At 48.4% G+C, this 16,038-nt stretch overlaps 1 protein-coding gene across 1 annotated transcript; it reads left to right on the top strand.

Annotated features, from left to right (window-relative positions):
• The first annotated feature begins 1,820 nt into the window (after positions 1-1,820).
• Positions 1,821-14,856, top strand: LOC117882968 (galactose-3-O-sulfotransferase 2-like). Its single transcript, XM_034781866.1, has 4 exons — positions 1,821-1,909; positions 9,351-9,458; positions 11,118-12,114; positions 12,932-14,856. The coding sequence occupies exons 1-4, from the start codon at positions 1,881-1,883 to the stop codon at positions 13,769-13,771; spliced, it is 1,974 nt and encodes a 657-aa protein (XP_034637757.1). The 5' UTR covers positions 1,821-1,880; the 3' UTR covers positions 13,772-14,856.
• The last annotated feature ends 1,182 nt before the right edge of the window (positions 14,857-16,038 follow it).

Below are 16,038 nucleotides of genomic sequence, written 5' to 3'. Positions count from 1 at the left end.
GGGCCATACCAGCCCATAATGTGAAGTTCAGTTGACCTTTGCTCTCCCTCTACCTAAACTCTGACCCCGGTGAGGTGAGCACAAAATCATGCTTGTTTTGCCTTCCTTACCCTGCTCTATCGCCTTTTGCCATGATTCTGCATCTTGGCTTTGGGAGAAGGAGACCGGGACCGTGTTTAACAATGTTGGTCAGACTGACCATCAGACAGAGATACTGATACAAGGTGGGGACTGGAAGGGGGACCTGGTTGTGGCCCTGCAAATATACAGCTGCTGCTGCCCTTCTTCCAGGCCAGGATCTCAGACTGGAGTGACACTGGTCTGTTGGCTGTGGTTTGCTGTCATCACACTCACAGTAAGAGGCACCATTGTTGATCTTGGCTTACCGAGATACAGATGTATGAAATAGAGCAAGATCTGTTTGTGTCTCAGACGTTAGCGCGATATGGCTCAGCCTTGTATACATTCCCTTGTGTTTCTGAGAACTCTTGTAAACAAACATGGGCCTTTGGTGGATTGGGACCAAACTTTATGGACTCTTGAGAATCCCTGAGTGACAAACCCCACAGACTGCTTGCCATGGGAGCGGTCAGCTGCCTCACTGCCCCTGAAATAGCCTGACACCTCCCAGGGATACCCAGGGTTGGGGGGCACCTCACTACCACCTGTCCTTCATAGATCTGTGCCTGATGTGGATCAGCTCCCTGACTCCACCAGCCCCTGGCAGCACAAGCGCTGCCTTCGCAGGCCTCGTTCTCTCCATACAGGCTAACACCATGGGCACACACTAACCCCTAAGTCCTCAGACCATCCCTCTGGCCACAAATTGCTTCTGGAAGAGCAATGTGGATGGAGGTTTGTTCCTGTGCAGTGACTCTGGGGCCAAGACTGACCTTACTGCTTAGGTTTAGAACTGCCAGACTGGATGAGACCTGTCATCCAGCTAGTCCAGTACCTTGTCTCTAACAGCAGCTGGTGCTAGACGCTTCAGAGAAAAATGTAAAAAATGCTGTAATCGTCTCTTACAGAATAACCTGCACCCAGAGAAAGTTTCCTCCTCAGCCACTAATTGCAGCTTGGCTTATGCTACAATACTCAATGGGCTGCAGACCTTCTGAGAGGCTGGCTGCAACCTGTCTGCATGTCCCTCAAAGTTCACATGCTGATTCTTCTCTCCTGGACTTTGCTCATCCTTGTAACTCCCTATTCAAATGGCATGGCCAGTGCCTAGCCCTGGAAGCCACTGTGAGTGAGCTTAGGGGCACATGGTAGCAACCACGAAGACTGAACGGCCAGCGATTAGGATGCAGTTATAGAGAGAGACAAGGCCCCAAGCAACCACCCTGGAGATGGAAGAGAAGGGGCATGATCGAACCCTCCCTTGTAAGCACAATTGCAGAGTAATGTAACCGAGATGTCCGAGCAAAGCCAGACAAAACAGTTTCTAGCATGTACAACCATGGCAGTGAGCAGACCCTACTGCAGAGAGCACCATGAATCTGCATGGCACAGCTACCTCCCCCGCTTTCCACCAGGGGACTCTATGAATTAGATGCACAGAAAGTAAATCATGTACAAGGACACTTGGTGTGAAACAGCCCAACTGTGCAAACAAACCATTGTTTGCCATTTGCTTTGCAGTTGAAAAGGTGCTAACCCAGAGTAGTCCCTGGATCTCTGGCAGCGAGCCTTCAGGTTCAGTGCATGCTCTGGAATGTACGCGCCATGCTCACTGCCTGAGGGAATAGCTGGGAGGGGCTCTTTGGAGCAGCCTCTCAGGAAAAGGCAAAACATATTTGCTTTACACAGTTCCCATCTCAAAGCACTCCACGCAGTTCTCACAATAGGAGTCGGTGCTCTTGCGAACGCCCCAGCACACCATGCTGAAATTCAAAAGGCACCTGATCATGTAAGTGTATTTTATTTTATACCTTTGAAATAAATCCTGTTCCATTTCATTGATGTCAGGACCACCTGTCTCTTGTCTGGTCCACTTGTGTACCTTGGGTGCTATGTAATGACTTGAGCATTGAGTATCATTGGAACTCACAAGGAAGCAGCAGACATGCTCTGAGGAATATTGGGGAAATTCAAACTGATAAGAGCATTGAAGCTTCACTAGGACATGAAGTAGCATTTCTCATCTCTGCTGGCAGGAACAATCGCTCTAAGGAAGCCCTGGGGCTGCAAAGGAGGAATGGCAGCAGTGAGCTCACTGGGGCAAGTCGGGCAGTAGCCTGTATTGCTGCTGCCTGGTTTAAAAAAAAATTTTAAGCACAGATCTCCCTAATCCCAAGTGCATGTTGCCTCCTTCACGTTGGAATTGGAAGGAGACTCACAGCCAGCTGAGGTGGTACTGAGCAAATATGCCTGCTTGCCATACTCATTTCTCTGGCCATACTCATGTTCCCTGTTTTCCAATGGGGTAACAACTAATTCTGTTCCCATTCTACTGGGACCAAGGCTGTTCAACACATTCATAAATGAGTGGGGAAAAGGAGTGAACAGTCAGGTGGCAAAGTTTGCAGATGACACAAAACTACTCAAGATCATTAAGTCCAAAGCTGACTGCAAAGAGTTACAAAGGGATCTCACAAAACGGGGTTACTGGGGGGAAAATGACCAATGAAAATCAGTGTTGATAAATGCAAAGCAATGCACACTGGAAAACAATCCCAACTATACATACAAAACAATCGGGTTTAAATTAGCTGTTACCACGCAAGAAAGATCTTGGAGTCATTGTGGATAATTCTCTGAAAACTTCAGCTCAATATGCAGTGGCAGTCAAAAAAGCGAACAGAATGTTAATGTCCATTAGGAAAGGGATAGATAATAAGAGTAAATAGCATAATGCCATTATATAAATCCATGGTGGCCTTCCCGCACCTTAAATACTGCATGCAGCTGTGGTCACCACAGCTCAAAAAAGATATATTAGAAATGGAAAAAGTGCAGAGAAATGCAACAAAAAAGAATTAGGGATCTGGAACAGCTTTATATGAAAAGAGATTAAAGACTGGGACTCTTCAGCTTGGAAAATTGATGAAAAAGGGGAGGATATGATAGAGGTCTATAAAATCATGACTGGTGTGGAGAAAATGAATGAGGAAGTACTTTTTACCCCTTCACATAACACAAGAACCAGGGGTCACCAAATGAAATTAATAGGCAGCAGGTTTTAAAAAAATATAAGGAAGTACTTCTTCACAGAAGGCACAATCAACCTGTAGAACTCATTGCCAGGGGATTTTGTAAAGGTCAAAAGTATAACTGGGTTCAAAAGAGAGTTAGATCAGTTCGTGGAGGATAGGGCCATCAATGGCTATTAGCGAAGATGGTCAGAGATGCAACCCCATACTCTGGGTGTCCCTAAGCCTCTGACTGCCAGAGGCTGGGACTGTACGGCAGAGGATGGATCATTCTAATTGCCCAGTTCTGTTCATTCTCTCTGAAGCATCTGGTGCCAGGCACTGTCAGAAGACAGGATACGGCGCTTAATGGACCATTGGTCTGACCCAGTGTGGCCGTTCTTATGAAACAGAGGGTTTGGTTTGGTTTCTAAATGGGATAAGAGGAATGGAAAGGGAGACTGCTGCTTATTATACCAGATACCACTATGCAGTGGTACCTGGTCCTCCCCTCTGTTTATCTCACCTCGTTTAGAATGTTTATTCTTTGAGGCAGGGACAATTTTGCTCTCTGTCTAGCTTCTGGCATGACAGGCTCTGGTCCGGGACCCAGAGATGCTACTGCAGTACACAGAATAAGAAGATAAAACTCTGGGTTTTTTTACCCCCTCAGAGTCTAGATTCAGATCCACACAATTGATTCACCCAGCCTATTTCGGGGTGAATACACCATCCTGGTGAACCTTTAGCACACCAACATACACAAGAGAAGATTGCATTGCCCCGTTGAAGTCAATGGGAGTTTTGTTATTGTCTTCAGTGGGGCCATGATATCAATGAAGGTGTTATGTTCTTCCAAACCTTCAGGGGAGGCAGCCCTGTGTTTGTGATTTGTTGACAAATGAGTGAGAAAGCAGTTTAAACTCTGTTCAAAGCACCCTGGATCATTCCCTGGAGTACAGAATATTTGTCCCCTGTCATTAATTAAATAAGCCTCTGCCACCTAGTCAAACACTTAAATGCAACTTTGGCAAGTTTCTCAATACATCAGTATGAGTCATTGTGGGCTGAAAAGCAGACGCAGCGTTCGTGGAATAGACAAGCAGTAGCATATCAATAAATATTTGCTCATCACATGGTCAATTTGAATTTGTGTATTAATGCTTCTGCATTGTTTGATTAATGGGATAGAGCTGGGGAACAAAGTAACTATTTTACCAGGGCAGCAGCTGTCTCCACTCTGAAGGTGAAGGTTTAGACAGGATGAAGTTTAACGAGCATTGTAGGTCAAGTAAAGCAAACTCTCAAGAAAGGAGCTGACAACACCTCCAGGTTATTAACTATTATTATTATTAATTGGCAATGAGATAATAAAATCAAGTATAGGGACTTCTCAAGTTAACTTCTCATCTGAAGAATGCTACTTCTACCAATGTACATAGCCCCCTTCCACAGAACTGCCCTGCCAGAGCTGTGTCTCTCATCCCTGGGTCTGAGAACAGTTCAGACCAGGCTCAAGCAAGAGCGCCTTAGCTCTCATCAATCTGGGCTCTTTGCGTCTCATGCATCACCACCTCTAAGGTTCTGCAAGGCAAATGGGCCCCTCCCTGACACCTGTGCAGCTATCACTTGTCACCACTGGGTTTGCACAAGTATAAATGATTGAGCATAGCAAACAGGTCCATTGCTCATTCCCCAGGACTACAATCCAGCTCACTTAGGGCTTATCTACACTGTCAAATTTCCGCACAGTAAAGCAGCTTTTTGTGCTCAAACTACAGCCGTGTACACACTGCCAAGCCACTTTGTGTGCAGAAACTCCTCAGTTGCAGCATGGCAAAAAAACCACCTTGACGAGAGTCGTAAGGCTATTTGCGCAGAGGCTCCAGCACTCTATTGCCAGTGTAGACACTTGATTACTTTCTGCGCTGTAATTAGCCTCCAGAGCTGTCCCATAATGCCTCAAGTGACCACTCTGCTCATTGTTTTGAACTCGGCTGCCCTGGAGACATGTGCCCCTCCCCTTTCAAACCACTACTCTGACAGCCGTTGTGTGCTGATCTGCTCCGGGACACAAAGCAAACCATTAATGTGGAATGCTTGTGCTGTTGAACACAGTGGCAGAGGGTGTGTGTGTGTGTGTGTGTGTGTGTGTGTGTGTGTGTGTGTGTGTGTGTGTGTGAAAAGGAGAGAGTGATTGCTGCGCAGAGAGCCCAGGGAGGGAGGCAGGGGCTGATGTTGGGGTTTTCCCCTCCCCCTGCCGCAGGACTTATTGCTTCCTGCCGCTGTCTGAACTTACAAGACAGCATGCTGACACACTCTCTGTTCCCCAAAACACACTGTCTCTCCCCCCCCTCTATACACACACACACACACACACTCTCCCTCCCTTCCCCACTTCAGTTGAAAAGCAGCTGGCAATGTAGTAGGATGCCCATGGAACAATGGGGTTGGGAAACCTGCATCATGTGACGCTGTGCCTGCCCAGTACTAGATTTACCATGGTGCCACTGGCGCCATGGCACCAGGCCCACGGTCCAAAGGGGCCCCGGCCTGGCCCGCTCTTCTCCGCCCCCTGTCCCCCCCACGTAGGGGCAGAAGCTTGATGCTGCTGGCTCCTGCTGCAGCCAAGCTCCTCCCCCACCTCTTTTCCCAGCGTGCTACATTTCCTCCTCCCCCACACACACCGCTGATCAGCTGGATCAGCTGCTTGCCGGCAGGAGGGAGGAAGAGGAGCGGAGCCTCAGCACACTCCCTGCTCAGGGGAGGAGGATGAGAAGAGGCGGGGGCAGGGCCTGGGGGAAGGGGCTGGAATCAGGGCATACCCCCTCCAGCCCCCTGCCATGAGCACCCCCATGAACCCAGTCCACACCCCCAGCCCTCTGCCCACCCTGACCCCTGCACCCCCCCACACACCTCCAGCCCCCTGCCCACCCTGACCCCTGTACCCCCTCACACTCTCCCAGCCCCTTCCCTGACTCCTGCACTCCCACACACACACCCAGCCCCCTGCCCTGACTCCTGCACCCCCCACACACACACCCAGCCCCTGCCATGACCCCTGCACCCTCTCACACCTCCCCAGCCCCCTGCCCTGACTACTGCACCCCCCACACACATCCCCTTGCACCCCTCACACACACCTAGCCCCCTGCCCTGACTCCTGCATCCCCCACACATACCCAGCCCCCCCACACCCTATGCCCTGACTCCTGAACCCCCCCACATCCCCACCCCCATCCTGAGCACCAAACGTGAGCTCCTGCACCCCCCACATTCCCACCTGAACCCCTTGCACCAAACAGGAGATGCCCCAGGTAAGTGCTCCACACCCCAACCTCCTGCCCCAACCCTGAGCCCCCTCCCTCACCCTAGCTCCTGGCCAGACCCTGCACCCCCAATGTTTTTTTACAATATTTGGAAAGATCATTAAGTGGTCCATCGAGACCCTCCGCAATTTTCAAGTGGTCTGTGGAAAAATAAGTTAGACTACAAGAACAATCAAGGTACCTCACTTTATTTTCATTTACTTGCTATTACTTATAGGAGGAGGATGAAGAAAAAAAGAATGAAAAAAACGGGGGTGGGTGGAGATAAGAGAGAATGTTCTTTTTCTTGGCTGGGTCCCAAGGAGGGGCCCCAAAAATGAAGCTGAGCACGGGGCCGGGGGGGCCCACTAACTCTAAATCCATCACTGGCTGTCACGTCACCTGGGCTGGAGATACTGTCAGCTGATTCCCACAGTCTCCAGCCTACATGGGCAGTACAGCAGACATGGCCCTGCCCATTAACTCCTCTCCACTCCCTAGCCCACCCACCCCTTGCTTCTCACTCTCCCTCCCCCCTGTAGAATATATTCTGTACCTCTCTGCTCCCCGGTTTGAGAACCTCTGAAGGGTGGTTCTCTTTACAAGGACTAGGGCAGGCTGAATTCAGACTTTTTGTTATCCCTGAGCTTCTCTGTTCAGAAGGCACTGGGTAGCATCTGAAATTAACATATTTCCTCAAATCCCCTAGATCTGACAGAATGGTTCTATGACAGAAGAATCGGCAGATCTGTGTCACAACTAGGATAAAATGATATTTCCTCTGGGTTGTCTGGTCGCATCCTACAGATATAAAGTGAAAATATGAAACACAACTCATTTTGAAGATAGAGATGAGCTCAACTATTTTGGCAAACTTGAAGTACAGTGGTGAAAGTAACAGTGACTTCCCAGTGCTTTAGCATGAGGTTTTCAATGAATTTCATTAGATGAGTGTGTATTAAAAATGTTCCTTCAAAATGTGGGGGAAGGGGAGGAGGGCAGTTTGGATGGCTACCAGTTGGCTGGGTATGTTTCCCTTTTTAATCAAACTCTAAACAAAAGGCCAGAATGTCCTTGAATAAAATTGGCTACAATATGCTACCCAGGAAATATACTTTATTATAGAGATAGCCTATTTGTAATAATTGCTAGCATCACAAACATATGGTAGTGGCACATATTTAGCATGGCCACCGGTAAGGAGGACGTTCAAGTGTTAGAAAGTCCCCACTACTCACAACTGCATTGGAGGTGTACTGTCAAAAGGTTTCAAATCTGTATTGATCTCATTTCTGAACATTACACATTGCCAGAAATACTTTGAAAAGCTAAACAAAAATAATGCGTTATTCGCACAATACATATGGACTCTATCCTGCCAGGTGCTGATCACTGAGACCCATTCCAGCAAAGGATGTGAGTTGCCTCACTGAAGTCAATGGGACTACTCACATGCTTAAAGTTAAGCACTTTGAAATGCTTTGCCTGAGTAGGTCAAAGTGATCAGTACCTTGGAGGACTGAATCTTATAGAGGTAAATACTGTAGGTCAGATCCTCAGCTGGTGCACATGGGCATAGCTCCATTGATTTCAAAGGACCTACACTGATTTACACCAGCCAAGCACCTGGCCCAGCATGCTCAATGCTTCTAAAACAATACCAGACTGGCAGCCCTGGAGACTGTACACAGAATAGGCATAGTGTGTACATTGTTTGGACAAGAATGCAATGTATTTCATACACCATGCACATAGCAGACCATTAATTTATTCCCTATTTATTTACAAAAGGGAGATTTTCAAAAAGGCACAAAGGGGAGTCAATGGGAGCTGGCTGCCTAACTCACCTTAATTTCTTTGAAAATATCCTCCTCAATTGTTATCTGTGCCGGCCCAGGGTACTGCTCTCTAGTCACTGCGGTAATCTGTCATTTCTGGCAACAGTGGCAAAGAAGAGCATGATGTGGAGGATATCCAAGTAGAATGGGTCAGATTTTCAAAAGTCAGTGGGACTTGTGCACCTCAGTCATGTAGGTGCTTTTCAAAAATCATACCCCATATCCATAAATTGATATGGAAACCCTCATATCTTGCATAGCACTTCAGAACTGATTGGCTTGCATAGGTGAAAGTGGTGCACAAAATGGTGTATCAATATGGTGTAACATACATATTTTCTAATGATACATAAAATTGGATATTGATGAAGAGTCCTGGCATAAAGGACTTATTCTGTGGCCAGTTGTACAGTGGGATAGCTACCACAATGCACTGCTGTCTTTGCCATTGCGAGAGCTGCTAATGTGGATGTGCTCCAGTGCCACAAGGAGCACAGTGTAGACATGCAACAGTGGATTAATTCCAGCATTTTAATGAAAGTGGTATAACTTGTGGCACAGAAACTTGTTTCTTAGCTGTGTTTGCTCTGGGCCGCTAGCAAGAATTAACAGTAGGGAAAGCCTGTTTCTGTTGCTAAAATCATTGGCTCTACTTTGAATACACACAGGGAACACGACTGAGTGAGAAGGTGATTTCATGAAGTCACTTTCCAGAGCAAAATCTCATGGTTAGAGGCAAATGGAAGAGCCTGGCAAATAGGATTTCTAGCTTTTATCAGTATTTACTTTTCAATTAGCTAAAAATGTCCCACAGCTGGAAGTTCCCACTGGGCTGCTACAAGCTACAAGATTTATTGGCCATGGCTGACTCTGTGCCCCTTCCATTATACCACAGGGACCCTTGTAAAAAGTGTGACCTGCTGTTTAAAAAGAGGAATACAAAGGTATCTCTTTGATCCTTATTCCCCACTGCCTTGCACCTTGCGCTGTCATTTTTACAGCTGGGCATGTATTATAAAACACTATCAAGCTAGAATGACTATATTAAACCTGGTGCGTGTGTTTCCCTTCAGGAAATTGAAACTGACACACAATCACCTAGGACGACTCTGGATTTCCCTCACCCTCGTTACCATCCTGTGTGTTACTCTTCAAATTGTGGGGAATCTGCAACCTACCCGGTAAGTTCCACATAGGATGGAGAATATTTCACCTTAGAACTCCCAAGAGTCAGACTGAGAACAGGAGTTAGCCAAATGCTGCCAACCCCCACACACCAAAACCAAAATATGTTTTCTGTTCTGGGTTGTTCCAATTTTCAACCAGATTTACTTCAGGTGTGTCTGTGCCCCTTTGTGTCCCTTTCCAAGAATAGCTCAAAAATGACTCAGGAATATTTGGCAAAATCGTGACTCTTAACCAAATATTGCAGAGCATTTGCAGAAAGTGAATCTTTTTTTGCGATCCCAAGCATTGCTGGAAACCTGATCTTATGAGGCCTCTATCCAACCAGGGAACAGAAATATGCGATTTTAGCTATGTGTCCTGTGGAAACTACTTGAATCTCAAATATCAGACACTTGCAACAAACCACCTGTAAACAAGCTACAGACTGAGAATTTCACATACATTTGGGGAAATCATGATTTATGGAGGCAATTTCCAAACAAAATAAAATTAATTGAATGATTTATTCACCCAGCTCTGCTGTCAGCTTGTACATTTGGATTCACCCCCCAGCATCCTAGAGACAGCCAGTTGCAGCTTACCAGTATCATTATATCCACAGTGCCCAACTCTAGCAAGTCACAATCAGTTTCTAGAAACAGCAAGATTCTTCATACCACAGCCAACTAGCAATTCCCTACTCATCACCAGGTTACGACAGGAGCCAGGCACCATAACACCTGGATCTTCAGACTGAGTCTAGAAGGCAGATCTTGCATGATAGTAATAGATCTGCACACTTATTTCATAGTTGTCATAGATTTCAAGGCCAAAAGGGACCCTTTGATCATAGTGTGACTTTTATAACATAGGCTGTTACATTTCACCCAGTTACCCCTGTGCTGAGTGCAATCACTTGGGTTGGACTAAATCATTTGCATCCTCAGGAGACAAACATACGTGCCACAGGCAGAGAATGGGAGAGACCAAGGAGCCACTCAAGCCCTTGGCAATCCTTAGCACTCTACCTAATATCCAGGTTGAGGTCACCTGGAGACTTGGAAGGTTAGGGAATCTGGAGAGGCTGGACTGGATTAGGTGGCCTGTTGGAGGGTTTGGCAACTGGAATCAGATTGGCAAGCTGTGTGTTGAGGGACAGTTAGGTAGGTGGGAGCTTGTCAGCATGCATAGGACACGTCAACAGCTGAAGGCGGGGAAGGTGATGTGCATGTGGGTTTCCCATCAGAGATGGGCTTCAGCTGGACTAAGAGAGATAGGGATCTGGTGAGGACTAATGGGAAGATCCACTGGTGGGAAGTCAACCTGTGGAACTCCTTGCCAGAGGATGTTGTGAAGACCAAGACTGTAATAGGGTTAAAAAAAGAACTAGATAAATTCATGGAGGATAAGGTCCATCAATGGCTATTAGCCAAGACGGGCAGGGATGATGTCCCTAGCCTCTGTTTGCCAGAGGCTGGGAATGGACGACAGGGAATGGATCACTTGATGATTACCTGTTCTGTTCATTCCCACTGAGGCACCTGGCATTGGCCACTGTCGGAAGACAAGATACTGGGCTCGATGAATCTTTGGTCTGACCCAGTATGGCAGTTCTTATGTTCTTAAAATCACCCACGATGTTCTAAGGTGATCTAACATTCTCCCTCTTACAGCAACTGCAGGTGTGACCAGAAACTCAAGCAACTTGTCCTCCAGCAAACCACTGGCCATGAGAACTTGTTCCAGCAGGAGAAGGGGACAAGCTCTGGCCACCAATTTCCTGAACCTTTGGAAAGTGGCATCCCACAAAACAGGCAGAAAAAAGTCATGGCCAAGCCCAGGTCTGCTGAAAACATTCTGCACATCACAGAACTGGGCCAGACGTTCAGCCAGACCCAGGCCAGCACCTTGGACAGCCAAGACGGGGTCTGGAAGAATAGTCATGGAGAAGACAGCGAGGATGTGTGGATCCTTCACACAACCAAGAGACTGAAATCCCAGCCCCAGGTATCTGAAAGGGCACTCAAAAGGGATCATATGGATAGAACTGTGACCCCACCTCCAAGCAGGAAGCCCATGACTAAGGCTGGAGATCCCTTCAACAAGAAGCCAGAATCTACAGCAGAGATCATTGCCAAGGAGCAAACTTCAAGGTCACCATTTGGGAAGGTTGCAGGGTCATTCCAGAGCCAGGCAGAAGCCACAGGCTCCCCCAGCCACAGGAGGGGCAGCTCTTCCACACCTGCTACAACAGCTGCCCCAGCACCAGATTGGGTCACAAAGGTAGAGAAGCGAAATGAGGCGGCATCATGGAGCACGGACAGAGAGTCGCTTCAGAGCAAAACCACAGTTCCCAGGGCTGGAGGAGCAGGAGGAGATGCACTTGCCCACAGCCTGCCAGCTATATCCGACTCTTCTCACACAGCAGCCTGCAAGCCCAAGACCCATGTGGTGTTCCTGAAGGTGCACAAGAGCGCCAGCAGCACCGTCATGAACATCCTGTTCCGCTTTGGTGAGATGCACAACCTCAACTTCGCCCTTCCCGTCAACGGTGCCAGCCAGCTGGGCTACCCATACTACTTCCTGGCAGAGTCTGTGGAGGGATTCACCGCAGGCAATACTTCAGAGTTTAACATCATGTGCCACCACATGAGGTTCCAGCAGGTACAGGTAAGGGATGGAGCTTCAAGGCATCAGAAGGGCAATGGGTGGGAGGAAGAGCAGCAGGATAGCAGTGAAATGGCCAGGACACCCCTCTGGGCCAATGAGCAGGACTTCTCAAAAGGGAAGCTACAGTGATATTTCATTGCTCACTGCTATCCAGCATCAGCAATGTCTCGCACCAGATCTAACCCAGAAGCTGGAGACACTGCATCCTAGATGTTGAGCCAATGTCCACAAGCCTGACACCACCATCGTGTTGCTACTGGGGGATGATAGGCTCAGGTGATGGACAGACTTGGCTCCTGGCATGTACCGTGGGTCAGTGGCTAAGTCAGGTAGTGGTTGGGATTTATGGATGCCATTTGGAGAAGAGTGTCCAATCCACCAGCACAGCTGGAACCGGAGCTAAGTAGGCATGGAAAGCAAACCACCCTTTGCCCCCTAGAGGTGACCCTTCCACTCCAGATCAAGGCACGCTGGGAGAGCAGTGGGGGGAGCTTCCATTGCTGCTGCCCATTTTGTATCTGCTCTGTGGCTAAATACAGAACTCCAGGCTCCAGCACTGGCCCTGGGGTCCCTTTCACAAGCACTGCACTGATCCTGGGCATCTGGGCATATCCCTATTAAACACCCATCCCACAGCCCGTAAAGCCCCTTCCAAAGCAGCTGGTGGGTAGGTCTTGCTACTCTGCCCACTCTCTAATTCCCCAGTGAATTCAACTGACGTGTTAACCCGAGTCCTGTGGAAAGGACACCTGGATATATTAGACTGGCAGAGAAGGCTTCCTTCACTCTATTCACCCCTTTCCCCTCACCCCTCCAGGTGCAGAGAGTGATGCCAAGCTCCACCTTCTACTTCTCCATCCTGCGGAACCCCATCCACCTCATGGAGTCTTCATTCACCTACTACAAAGGCAGCTCCCCCTTCTCCCATGCCCAGAGCCTGGAGGAGTTTCTCAGCCAGCCAGCCAGGTTTTATAACGCCTCAGCCCCTGACAGCCACTATGCCAAGAACCTCATGGCTTTCGACTTCGGCTTCAACCACAACGGCAATTTCTCTGCCAAGCACATGCAGCTGATGCTGCGGTACATCGAGGAGGCCTTCGACCTGCTCCTCCTCTCCGAGTACTTCGACGAGTCCATGGTGCTGCTGAAGGAAGCACTGTGCTGGGACCTGGACAGCATTGTGTCCTTCCCACTCAACAGCAGGGAGAGAAGCACCAGGTCACCCCTTTCAGAGAGCACGGCAGAGAAGATAAAGAGCTGGAACAAGCTTGACTGGGCAATCTACAGACACTTCAACAGGACCTTCTGGCAGAGGATTGACTGGAGCATGGGCCAGGAGCGCATGCAGCAGGAAGTGAGGGTTCTGCGGGAAAGGCGGGAGCAACTGGCCAAGACCTGCCTTCAAGGGGGGGGCAGTGTAGGCCCCCACAAGCTCAGGGACAAGTCACTGGCACCGCTGCAGTATGGCAAGGCCAAAATTCAAGGCTATAATCTGAAGCCAGGGCTGGACAAGGTGATGGGGCAGCTGTGTCGGCGCATGGTGACACCTGAGCTGCAGTACAGCAGATTCCTGTACAGGAGACAGTTCCCTGAGAAGGCCCAGCGGATCTACAAACCAGCTCATCCACCCAGGATACACAACAGGACAATGGGCTGAGAAAGTAAAAGCACAACGGCCTGCCCCAAACATTTGCCCCTGCTCCCGGTCTCTCCCTGAAACCCCCGTTGGTGGGCAGAACATAATGCAATTCAGCCAGCAGAACCTCATGGAGCCACACCAGAGAGGGTCACTATCTCCATCCATATCTGTATTGCTGGTGAGGCAGGGGAGAAGGTAAAACCAGGCCCATCTACATCAGGCTGAGGTGAAGCTGACAGGTTGCCAACCCGGATGCAGCTGCTTTGCAGCCTCAGAGCCATTTCAGTTAAACTGTTCAAATTCTAGTAGGTAAAAAAAGTGTAGATCTGGAGCAGACGTTATATTCTGTGGAGTTTGGGGTCACACAGGGCAGCAAGGCCTCAGGAGAGAGCAAGATAACAGATCTTTGGCTCTGGAGCACACTCTGTGTATTAATTATTTGTATTGTCGTAGCTCCTAGGAACCCCAGCCAGGGACCAGGTCCACCACTGTGCTGGGTGCTGTACAAACTCTGAACAAAAAAGCATCAGACGAGACAACTGGTGGACACTGTGACTGGTTGGACCCCCTTCTGGGGTGCCATCTGATGTACTGAGATTTCACTGAGCCTTTCTTGCTCAACCAGCCAGGGTTCCCTCTCCTAGCTTTGCTAAATTAGGCTCTCTGGCCTTCTGCAGGTAGGGAGACACCCCACTGCAGTCACAGACGGAAGTCAGCTCTGTATGAGAGGACTCCCCCAGCACTCACATGCACATTCCTTTTGGGAGATAAACCCAAAATAATACTGTCTTGCACTGTATAGAAAAATCTGCGCAGCGCAAGCTCATAAAAATCCGCAATGTGAAGAGAGATGTGCATGACTTCTTGCTGCTCCCCCAGTGAGAAGACTGTTCCAGCTGATGGCTGCAAGCCTGTCACAGACATGTCAGGAATAGATCCTGCTCTAGGGAGCATAGAGGTTTGTGTCTCGGAGGGAAGCCCAGAGAAGAGTGTTGGAACCTTAGAATCCACAGAGGAGATGGGTGAGGGTTCCATTGGGGAAGCTGAGAGGGAGATGTATTCCTGGTTTTCTTTTTGTAACTTTAAAGTTTTGCCCAGAGGGAAATCCTCTGTGTTTTGAATCTGACTGCCCTGTGAGATTATCTTCCATTCTAATTTTACAGAGGTGCTTCTTTTAACTTTTTTCTTTCTAATAAAGTTCTGGGTTTTTTTTAAATCTGATTGGGTTTTTTTAGTAGTCTAAAAAAACCCAAGGTTGGTTTGTGCTCATCTTGTTTATTCTCAAGCCTCCCCAGGAAAGGAGGTGTAGGGTTGGGGGAATCTTAGGGGAAAGTAGGAACTCCAAGTGGTCCTTTCCCTGAGTTTTGTCTAATCACTTGGTGGTGGCAGCATTACCTAATCCAAGGTACAAGGGAGAATTTGTGCCTTGGGGAGTTTTTAACCTAAGCTAGTAGAAATAAGCTTAGGGGGTCTTTCATGCGGGTCCCCCCGTCTGTACCCTAGAATTCAGAGTGGGGCGGGAACCCTGACATCCCTTATCTAGGACACTGGGTTGGGAGGGGGTGAATATCCCCCGACTCTCTCGAGGTGGAGCCATTGTCAAGTGGCCTGTGCCCCAAACTAAAAGGCACGTCCAATCCTTCATAGGCTTGGCAAACTATTACAGGAGGTTTGTGTGTGTGGGTGTTTAGCGACATTGTATCCCCAATCACGGACTTGTGTAAAAAGCACCAACTTACTAAGGTTATTTGGTCAGAGGCTTGCCAGAAGGGTTTTGATAACGAAAAAGGTGCTCTGGTCTGCAGAGCCTGTGCTGACCATCCCTGACTTTGATAAGACTTTTGAATTGTGCCCTGATGCATCTGACACTGGATTGGGTGCTGTACTGATGCAAACAGGGGAGGACAACAAGAAGCACCCTATTGCCTTCCTAAGCAAAATGCTGTCCCTTACTAAACAGAATTACTCTGTCATAGAGAAGGAGTGCTATGCCATAGTGTGGGCTGTTAAACAAATGAGGCCTTACCTCTTTAATAGGAGGTTCAAGATTGTAATGGAGTATTCACTCTTAATATGGCTGAACAGAACCAAGGGCAAAAACTCCAAATTGCTATGCTGGAGCCTAGTCCTGCAGGAATTTGACATGGAGATTGTGCACATTAAAGGGAAGGAGACTATGGTAGCAGATTCCCTGTCTAGAAAAGAGGAAGCTGGGCACACTGCCTCCGCATTGGTCTGTGACCAATCCTCTGGCAGTAATCTAAGGGGACAGGTGTGACATTAAA

This window comes from Trachemys scripta, chromosome 9, assembly GCF_013100865.1.
Source record: "Trachemys scripta elegans isolate TJP31775 chromosome 9, CAS_Tse_1.0, whole genome shotgun sequence".
NCBI lineage: Eukaryota > Metazoa > Chordata > Testudines > Emydidae > Trachemys > Trachemys scripta.
The sequence above is the reverse complement of the archived record's forward strand: the minus strand, read 5'-3'. Positions and strand labels throughout refer to the sequence as shown.